This window comes from Triticum aestivum, chromosome 1B (assembly GCF_018294505.1).
Source record: "Triticum aestivum cultivar Chinese Spring chromosome 1B, IWGSC CS RefSeq v2.1, whole genome shotgun sequence".
NCBI lineage: Eukaryota > Viridiplantae > Streptophyta > Magnoliopsida > Poales > Poaceae > Triticum > Triticum aestivum.
The window spans coordinates 398,071,713-398,082,191 of NC_057795.1; the positions used below are offsets into that span (position 1 = coordinate 398,071,713).

The 10,479-nt window shown below is 45.1% G+C and overlaps 1 protein-coding gene across 1 annotated transcript; it reads right to left on the reverse strand.

Moving 5' to 3' along the window:
* Nucleotides 1–1,434: 1,434 nt before the first annotated feature.
* On the reverse strand, nucleotides 1,435–5,868 carry LOC100682514 (MLO-like protein 9). Its single transcript, XM_044546801.1, has 15 exons — nucleotides 5,538–5,868; nucleotides 5,380–5,437; nucleotides 5,068–5,255; nucleotides 4,750–4,866; nucleotides 4,538–4,598; nucleotides 4,252–4,340; nucleotides 3,618–3,692; nucleotides 3,462–3,550; nucleotides 3,335–3,384; nucleotides 3,164–3,204; nucleotides 2,906–3,079; nucleotides 2,564–2,599; nucleotides 2,410–2,477; nucleotides 2,269–2,329; nucleotides 1,435–2,119 (listed from the first exon to the last, which is right to left on the reverse strand). Exons 1-15 carry the CDS (start codon nucleotides 5,667–5,669, stop codon nucleotides 1,676–1,678), a joined length of 1,683 nt encoding a protein of 560 aa, XP_044402736.1. The 5' UTR covers nucleotides 5,670–5,868; the 3' UTR covers nucleotides 1,435–1,675.
* Nucleotides 5,869–10,479: the final 4,611 nt, after the last annotated feature.

Here is a 10,479-nt window from a genome sequence, read left to right on the forward strand (position 1 = left end):
TCCTACTATGTAATGTAGTATAACCGAGGCTCTCCAATATCTCACTATCACTCGTCCTGAAATTTCCTTTGTTGTTCAACAAGCATGTCTCAATATGCATGATCCACGGCTTCCGCATTATAATCATGTCAAACGTGTTCATAGGTATTTGAAAGGTACTCTTGATCATGATCTTCACATCAATAAGTCCACTCCTCATTCTCTCACTGCATACTCTGATGCAGACTGGGCTGGTTGTCCAGACACTCGACGATCCACATCCTTGTGTTTTTCCGGGCAACAATTTGATTTCTTGGTCCTCAAAAGGACAGGTTATGGTCTCCCGCTCACCCGCTGAAGCCGAGTACCACTGTCGCTGATACTATTTGGGTTCGTCGGTTGCTCTTAGAACTGCACCAACCGATTGAGCGGGCTACTATTGTATATTGTGATAATATTTCAGATGTTTACATGTCTGGAAATCCTGTTCAGCATCGCCGGACCAAACACATTGAGATTGATATTCACTTTGTTCGAGAGAAGGTGGCTCTTGGACAAGTTCGGGTGCTCCATGTTCCTACTACGGCTCAATTTGCTGACATCTTCACCAAAGGACTTGCTACTAAGCCATTTCAAGACATACGTTCCAGTTTCAACGTCATCGAGCCTCCCTTTGATACTGCGGGGGGGGATGTTAGACTATTCCTTGGATCACAAGTTTCCTAGTCCAAGTCGGGTTGTAATATCTAGTCTAAGTCAATTTCTACCAATATATATAGCCATGTACCCTGTGCTAAACATTATACAAACAATAGTTTTATTCATCTATCAATACGGTCATCCCGTAATACCACTTTACGGGAAGTTTTTTTTTGGCAGATGTTCTTTTTAACAGAGAAATTTCATTTATTTAGTAACAGCATACATGTACAATTGTGCAGTTAAGCACAGTAGAAAGAGCAGCTACAACTGCATTGAGGCAGGCTTCATTGCCTAGTCCTAAGCATCTGAACCTGTAAGGTGTATTCTGAATTTTGAGAGCAAGCTTGGCATGATGATGAGCACGAAAATTATAGCCTCTGTTAATGTGGTAGACCCTTGTGATATCAAACGCCGTGGAACCTTTAATATGTGCGAGCTGAGGTCTGATTGTCCAATGACCTGGATCTGAAATAAGGTCTTGAGAAACTACAGCTGACGCCAATGTCGCATAGTCTGTTAGGAAAGTGGCATGTTGAAGATTGAGTAGCTGAGCAATCTGGGAAGCAAGCATCATGCTGAATGCTTCAGCCTGAATGTTTTGGCAGATGTTGGAGATTCTCTAACACTAGGCAAGTTTGCAGGCACCGGCAACAGACGGAGGAATGGATTCAGCATGAACACGTTGTGAGGGTGGTTGGGCGAAACATCACGGCACTCCCACCACTATTCATCATTAACCTTAGGGATCATCCATCACGCAATGCACAAGGGTTCTATTCGCGACGTGGAATTAAACTGTTTCCCCTAAAACTCCATCGAAATTCCCGTGACTTCTCATGCACCCCAAATGGCACACTAACCTTAATCTCTAGTCAAAACAATGAAAACATGCACGGTAAAGTTGCCTACCCACCTCGACGATCTGCTCATCCTCTAATCTAACACAAGTTAGTAGTACTGATTAGTATACTAAGCACGACCTACGCCCGTTTGATCATTTCTCCATCGCATTCTGAGCAGGCGGCGGCTTCTGAAAGGAGAAACTATCACGGTGATCCGGCGTCGCCGCGTCCACGTCCACACGGACCTCCGAGTCCAGGCTCCTCTGCTTCGTGGGCGGGATCAGGTACCTCGTCTGCGCCTCGGCATCCGTGTCGGAGCAGTCCGAGTCGGAGAGCGCCCTGGTGGCGCCGACGTGCGCTATGGTCTTGTAGCGGTGGAGGTGCCGGTTTGCCACCGGCGCCGCCTCGGCGACGAACTGGCACTGGCTAAGCCGGCCTGCCTCGGGCGTGTCCGTGGTTGGCGTCTCTGAGGAGGCATGCGATGACCCCTTCTGCTGCTGTTGCTGCTGCTGCTTCTTCTTCACCGTCTTGTGCCACTTCTTCAGGGCCTTCGACGTCTGCTCGTCGAAGATGGTTCTCTTCATCGAAGATCCCATCTGGACAACAACCATTACATTCCTCTGTTAGTCCTCGAATTTGCGGATAAATTGCTTTCACAGTTTGATGATCAAAGTAACTAAGCAAGTGTTAGTAGAATCTGAAGTTGGACAGTTACTGAACATTGGCGAGCAGTGTGAGTAGGTACCTGAGATACAAGGGCATGGAGTGGAAGCGTGATATAGCTGCACACAAATTGGACGACACCCCTACACATATGAGTAGGATCATCCACTGTTACTATGGTTGAGGAACAGATCAGTATGAAGATAAAGTATTTGATGCTCACCCGAGGCAGACTCTTGCAATGATAAACTCAAAGTTGTCATGGAAGCAGGACCTCAAGCCGAATTCGTACTGCACGAAAGTTAACAGTTATCATCAAAGAGTAGTGACAGAGTAGTGCCATAAAAAATGATTCCAAATGTCAATAGTAGTCTTACCCAAATCCAGAAGAAATAAGTAATTTCAAATGCATTCTGCAAGAATGAAGAACAGCTATTAGAAATTTTGGCAGCGCTATCCATGAAACTCGATTCCAAAGTGCATGCAGAAGACTAGGGATTGAATTATCTGTTGAATTATTATATGACAATAAAACAAGTATGCTCTAGTTACAACTGTTCTTTTCTTCCTGGCAACAATGTTAGGTCAAGTTCAATTTACTACAGTTAACAAGAAACTATTCTGCAGGGGAACCATTATTACAGTACTAAAATGTACACAATTCAGGTCTAAATGCAGATTCGTCTTTTCAAAATAATTCAGTCTGGTCGACAACTGACCTGGAATAATGCAAAATGGATAAGGTGAAGAACCATATGAGGCTTTCCGAACCAAAAATGTTCATCGCTGAGTTTCACCACTGGCATTCCTTGAATAACTGTGTGCTTTTCTGTAATTTCAACAGCCATCCTTGCAATTATAGCTTGCAGCTTTGTTCCAATAGCTAAAATCACCTAGATATACAGAAGCATGGTTAGGAACTTGGCAACATGAATATAAAACATGCTACAGTGAAAGGTATAATAGTAAGAACTTACTACAAGGGGAATTGTGGAGAACCAGAACAAGTTATGCCACCCTGAAAAATTAAAAAATTTGGAATTAAAAAACACCATATTTACAGAAAGCATCCCAAATATCCCTGTGTCCTAGAAATTACAACGTGCCTAATTGCACAGGAACTCCATCAAAAGAAATATAGAACTCACCATGAACATTGAAGAGCATAACAGCCAGAGCAGAGGCCCATAAAGGTGGACTAATAAAACAATGATGTGACAAATGAGTCATTCAGTTATTAGGAAGAAAATAAGGATGATTCGTAGGCTTCCTTACCTAATGCCGACAACTGTCTTGAAATCATCCTGCAAAGATCTCTTGATGTACTTTTGAAAATTGAACCTAGTCCCTGGGGATAAATGAGCCTATGCAAAGATAAATCATCAGTGTTGGCTAGAAACAGGAAATTACTGGAGATATGAAGCTACTCACAGCAATGAATCCGTGCCGCAAAGTCAGGTAGTCTGTCCTCCGAACAGATCTGAAAAACTGCCTAAAGAAGCTCACCTGCATAAAACCAAAGCATAACAAGCTCCTCAGCTAAAGCACTTCTAGATACATTATGCGGGAAAGAAATAATGAGGATGCTTTAAACTTTATTTAGAGTTTAACACCTGTTCGGTGTAGCCTATGGTTCTATTATAAGAAAAACACTATATGATCTTGGAAAACCATTGAGCTCCTATTCAGTAATTTCTAGCGGGAATTGCTAACCGATGAGTATAAACACTTTGGAACTGGAGTTCCCCTGTCGGGAAAAAATCAGTATAAACCTTTGATAGTTAATATTCAAGAGAAATGTAGAATGGTAAATACTAATTTGTTTTCTATGGTAAGTACTAATTGATATTTGATATTCAGTACAAATGTGGAATGGTTAGCCCTAACTGATATTTGATATTCAGTAGAAATGTAGATATTAAGGAATAGTTATGCCTGAGCCAGATATATTCAAAGCTTCAGGTCCTATATTAATCTGGGAACTTAAATTTGCAATTTACTCTGAAAATTCGATACATTATGCTACTTCATAACCATCGTTGGGAGGAGCCATGAGAGAACTTACGACATAGAGCATAATTGTGCTTTTGCTCCAACAGCTTGCGTGCTGCCTCACGAAAGAAGTCTGGTGAGTGAGCCGGAATTTCGATGGGTCTGAGAAGTAAAATATCAAAAATGGTAACCAACAGATTAAAAAAAAATCACAAGAGATTACAAATAAGCTGATTTAAAAGCTATCAGCTTGATTCGACTTCTAGCATAACAAGAGACAAACTGAAGATTGCATGTTACGCTGCTTACACATTTCAGTGAAAGCGTATGAAAGAATATCTAATCAATGGAGAGACTACCGGCTGAAAATTCATAGGTGATGGAGGAAGTGTCCTTTTCCCACTCCTTCCATATCCGAGTCTGCACAAAAAAATTCAGAGTTATTTCAAGCTTCTAACCTTGCTCAAGTACACTAACTAGTACTCCCTCCGTCTAGATAAATGAAATCCTTGAAAACTTCTGGAAATTCAGAACAGGCACCTGTATGTTGCCCGAGGAGTAGAGACCTTACCTTTGCTCTGCCCAGGGACATTGTAATAGCGCTGAACGTTACATGGAAGACAGCCAGGAAGAACACAAAGATATGTAGCTGGTGTAACCCATCGGTTGAAACGAGTGACACCATACCCTGAAATGGCATTGGGATTCCGAGAATAAGAACAAACATTTTTGGAAAGACCAGACCATTTCTGAAGATAATACGAACAGATGAAATAAAATAAAATATCAATCTCGATACCCTCACCCCCCAATCACTGGTATCCAAACCAATGTGATACACCTTGCTACAACACAATGTAAACCACGTAGTTGACAGTAGTGAACTCACTTTGGGGCATGAGAAGTTGGCCGGCTCTTCAGACAGGTGCCGTCGGCCGTGGCCCTCTCCGTGTTCCGAGCTCCTGGAGAGCTTGCAGGGCAGCATGGTGTGGGCGGCCCCCGCCGGGATGCAGATGCGCGATATGTACCTCGCCGTGACAGTCAGCAGCAGCGAGATGAAGCCCAGAGTCATGAGCTCTGCACATGGCAAGCACCAACGCCCATCAAATTTTCCTCTTCACACGGACGGTCGGTGCAGGGCGCCGCAGATTACGCGCGGAAGGAAACAAAGCGAAAATTTTGGGGGTGTCGCAAAATGTACCGGATTTAACCTTCTCCAGGGCGTCGAACAGCGCCTTCTTCTTCCTCTTGCTGAACCACTGCAGGCAAGGCACCACCGCGCCCAGGAATGGTGAGCCGGGATGTATTGGGCGGGTTCAGAGAGATGGGAAACGGAGGGAAGGGGGCTTGGGGGCGTACCTGGCCGAGGTGGTGGAGGATGCCCTCGAGGAGGATGGAGACGGCGACGATGACGGCGCAGACGGCGACCACGGCCCACGTCGGCGTCTGGTCCAGCGCCCGCGCCCCCTCCGCGCCTTCGCCGCCGGCCATGCCCGATCTGCTCCTCTGCCCTCCGGCTCCGCTCCGGGGCCTGTGCTTGCAGCCGCGTTAATGGCTGTACCTAAACCCTCACAGTGAAGTGTGTTACTCTGAGGTCTGAACGGAGCAGGTGTGGCGCCGGCCGCTGCTCTGATATAACTTCGCCAGAAGACAAGCTGCGTTTTTTTTAATTGAAAGAAAAGAAGGGACAAAGTTCAAACGACGACCTCGGTCGGAAAGCGAGGGCTTCCAGAGAGGAAAAGGGCAGCCACATGTATCTCCTCTGCCCTGCATCCCTCTGCACCTGCGGTGACTATTTTTGCGTACCTGCCCCTTGGACCTTTTACAACTCCCATTCGTGAAAGTAAGTGGAACGGCTGCTATGAGTGAAAATAATAATACTAGAAGTTTTTTGAGGTTTATAAAAAGTAATAATAGAAAGTTATTTTTATTGATAAATAGTACTCCCTCTGTCTGGAAATACTTGTCGAAGGAATGAATGTATCTTGACATATTTTAGTTTTAGATACATCCATTTTTATCTATTTCTGCGACAAGTAATTTCGGACGGAGAGAGTAGAAGGTTAAATCTGATCATGGACTGCTTTTAGTATGGCTGGTGAGCTTGTAGCTGTGGTGAAAGTATGAGATACCCGTGTCTGCTGAAGATGTTGTTTAAACACTAATTTCACACAATTTATCTGATTATGTTGTATATTAGCTCAAGTATTATGTGTAACATCTACTTTGTCATGAAAAATGTTTTAATATTCTTGTTGATTGTAATAAATAAAATTAGTGTATATGGGTATGTATCAAATAAATAATTTGCAATCTATGGGCATATATTCGTCAAATAAAAATTATGGCATGCTAACTTCAAGAAGGAACCTCACTACGTGTGCACGCACGTCTAGCAAAATTGGAAAATGACATAAATGGAAGAAAAAACTTCATTTTACTATCCTGAAAAAAGTTGATGATTCATATAACCCCTGATCTTTATTTTCTGCTCACTTCACCCGCTAAACAATTTCATACCGGTCAAAAAACTTCCCTGGCTGGTTTGCCCCGGCCAAATGTTGACGTGGATGAGGTCAAAGTGGTATTTGACCAATGGGGCCCCCTCGTTAGTGACCCATCAATGTCTCCATGACTTTTCTTCACATGCGTCCAGACAATAGCCATGGGGACCCGCCTGTAATTGTCTTTTTGAGGTGAAATAGAAGCAATTAGGCCTAAGCTAATTACGTCAACATCAGTTGTCGACGACCTCAACCGGCGATGCAGGTTCATCGTGTGCTCGCTACAGGGCATTATTTTATGCACGGTTTGCGGCACAAGGAAGCTAAGGCTCGCGCGCAACGAATGGTGGTGAACACGGTCCAAATGGTCACCAGAATCGAAGCCAGGGACGAGTTGCACGGGCTGGACGCGGTTGGAGCTATAGAACGCGTCTGGGCTAACTAAGAGTGCTCAGCAGAATCATAGGAGCTCCTGGAGCATGCGCATGCGACTGGATACAACAGGGGAGCTCGAAGTGCTTGAGTTCGTCGGCCATGGCGGCGGCCGTGCTCGGAGCTCGCGGGGGATGACGATACAACTCAAATTAAAGCAGAGGAGATAGGGGAAATCAAGATGAGCACACTTAGATGCGGCAGGGGAGTTCAGTGGGCTCGGGGCAGGCTTTGAGGCGGAAATCGATGGCGAGGAGCGGACGGCGCTAGCCGCCGAGAAAGGCTCGATTCAGTCGTCTCCAGCCATCAGTGCTCGAACCCGTCGGTGAGGGAGATCTGCGCGAGGAGGCGGAGCTCAGGGACATGGTATGGCAGAGATTCGTTGGCGGTGGCTACGCAGGCTACAATCGGCGGTGAATTAGTGCTCTCGGGCCGCTCGGAGGAGACTCGCGGCGTCATGCATCACACGGCATAGGTCAGGCTGCGAGGTAGAATAGAAGAGCGAGGAGCAAGAACGGCGGTGGGGGTGGGGTGTCTGGCTTGGCTCGCCGACGACGACCTGCGGTGCGACGCGGGGTCGTCGGCGGGGTCAGACGCGAGGGTGCGGTGCACGGGGTGGCAGGCGAGGTCAAAACCACCATCGACTGTTGCCACGTCAGCATCTGGTCGAGTCAAACCATCCAGAGACCAATTTTGTCCGGTGTAGGATTGTATAGGGGGTGAAGGGAGCAGAAATAAAGATAAGGGGTTATGTGAACCATCAACTTTTTTCAGGGTAGTAAAATGATTTTTTTTCTAAATGGAATGTCCATTGCATACATACTAATGCAAGCGTGTCACTGAAAAGAAAATCCATGTAGCACATACACATGCATTGAACTTGCTGAAGCATCCTCACGGAAGTTACAAACATATACTCCCTCCGTTCCAAAATATAGCGCGCCCACGCTTTTCGAAGTTCAACTTTGACCATAAATTTAACCCACGAGACCGACTGCGGCGGGATCAAAAATTATATAATTAAAAACTTTTTTTGAATACGAATTCATTGGTATAATTTTTTCGCCCGCCGCAGTCGGTCTTGTTGATTAAATTAATGGTCAAAGTTGAAGCACGGAAACCGAGGACGCGCTATATTTTGGAACGGAGGGAGTACATAGGAGTGTGCCACTGAAAGAAATTTCATCTAACATATGCATTGAAATTGATGATGCTACGAGAAAACTAATCATTTGACAACCTGAAACTCCATACATGTGATGACTTCGCCATTTATATCCGATTAAATTACATGCCTACAAGGAAACCAATCATTTTGCTACATAAATAGTTTTTGTTATTGTTAGATGATTATAGTAAATACGAATTTATATATGTTTTAGCTCAAATAAGGAGTTCATCCAGGAACAAGACACTAATATATCCACCATCACATGATCTAAAACTATCTTGGTAAAGATCTAATATTTTCTTGATCCATCTATGTACTCCCTCCGTCCTAAAATTCTTGTCTTAGATTTGTCTAAATACGAATGTATCAAGTCACGTTTTAGTATTAGATATATCCGTATCTAGACAAATTTAAGACAGGAATTTTGGGACGGAGGGAGTACATTACAACACGTGTATACAACCTTACATACATAAACACACATACATCAGGGAGGAGTTGCTAGCATGCAACCAACAAGCATGTATGAAAGATCGGGGAAGACCTCAGCGATCGCCGGTGGGAAGGAGTTGGGGTCGAGTCAGAGAGGCAGCGGTCATCGATGGAGGGGATGGTCGGGGGAGCCTCTTTATGAGAGAGGGTGGTCGACGATTGACAGAGCGCGAGTGGTCCAGGCGAGCGGCATGGTCATAGATGGCAGCGGCTCTCGGTCGGGAGCGACGGGGATGAGGCCAGTGAATGAGCTCCAGGAGCGGGGACGAGTTAGGAAGGTGGGGAAGTGAGCTCTGATCATCGGAGGTCGCGAAGATGGCGACAACGGCGTCAAAAGAAACCCTAGTGCCCTGCTCTCTCTCTCTCTCTCCTCTTATCGGACAGGGGGGAATGAGGTTATGGCGAGAGCCAAAATAATTTATGAAGGTTGCCTCCTTGTATATAGTTGTGGAATTTTGATTATAAATAACATGAAGTTGGATGGCATGCTTTTGCGAGAGAAATGAGAAACAGGTGGGGGTGCGAGAAGAGGTTTGGATAGGCATCTCCCTCACAGTGCATTTTTGGGAGTGGCTTCTCTCAAGCCCGATCATGAAATTAGTTCTTTGGTCGGGTCATGCTTTTAGGGGGCTAGAAGTAGCAAAAGCTGACGCCCAAGCTCAAATAAATAGGGGTTAAGATACGGAGGAGGTGGGATAGGAGTATATATAGTGCCCCCACCCACACGAAGCGGTAAGTTGGGAGTATGAATGGGAAGATACATGGGCATTTGGCTCTCTCATGGTGCATAGCAAAGCGGGTCTGGTGATTATGTATAAGTTTGTAGCTCCAGGGCCCCAAAGTTTCGGGTCATCTCCAAGATTTATCTTCGAGGTGTCTGGGTGACTACACCACAAGTTTGGAGACAAAGGCCGGAGCTCTGGGGTTTTCCTTTGTGGTGTCCAGAAGTGATGCCAACCGGCCCAAAGATAAAGTCTTCAAACTTAAGCTACAGACTAATGAGAAACTCTGCGTCCTAGAGTTTCACCTCATGTACCAGGTTTTTTGGAGTATTGTTGAGTGTTCTGCAAGTTTCTCTTCACTAGAATGATCGTTGGGGGCATGTGGATGCTCTCTAGTGACTCCGATGGTAAGGGAGACCTGGATAACGAGGATGGACGGTCGGTTCTCCCTCCCCTTCCTCTCTATGTTAACATCGTCCATGTTTTTGGCCACTAGGCGGAGGAGGCTATGGCACTCATATGGATCCTAGATTTCATGCTTGATGGAGACTTCATATTCGTTCTGAGCTTTCTTGGTAAAACGTCTGAAGGGTTCCTGGTGTAACGCCCTAGCCGAACCCACCGGTTCCTGGCCGTTGTGCCTGGCTACCACCTAGGATCTAAATTGGCCCCGCAAACCAACACCAGTCTTTTCTACCCATTTTGTGCTCCCTCATGTGTATGGATATGCCATACGAAGCCCGCTCCATATGCATTTATAGGTTGTGGCGGTTGTGCGCAAAGAAGAAAAGAGTCACCATAATGTGGCCTTCATATGTGTGTTTTACCTTTTTTTGCTTCAAATTTGTATGTTCAATTTAATGTATATTTAATCGAACCAAAACAATTCTAATCATCATTAAACATGATAAACTCATATTAGAGGTCGATAGTCATCGCATTACATATTTTTTGCGACTTCAAATGTTGTTACGCCACAT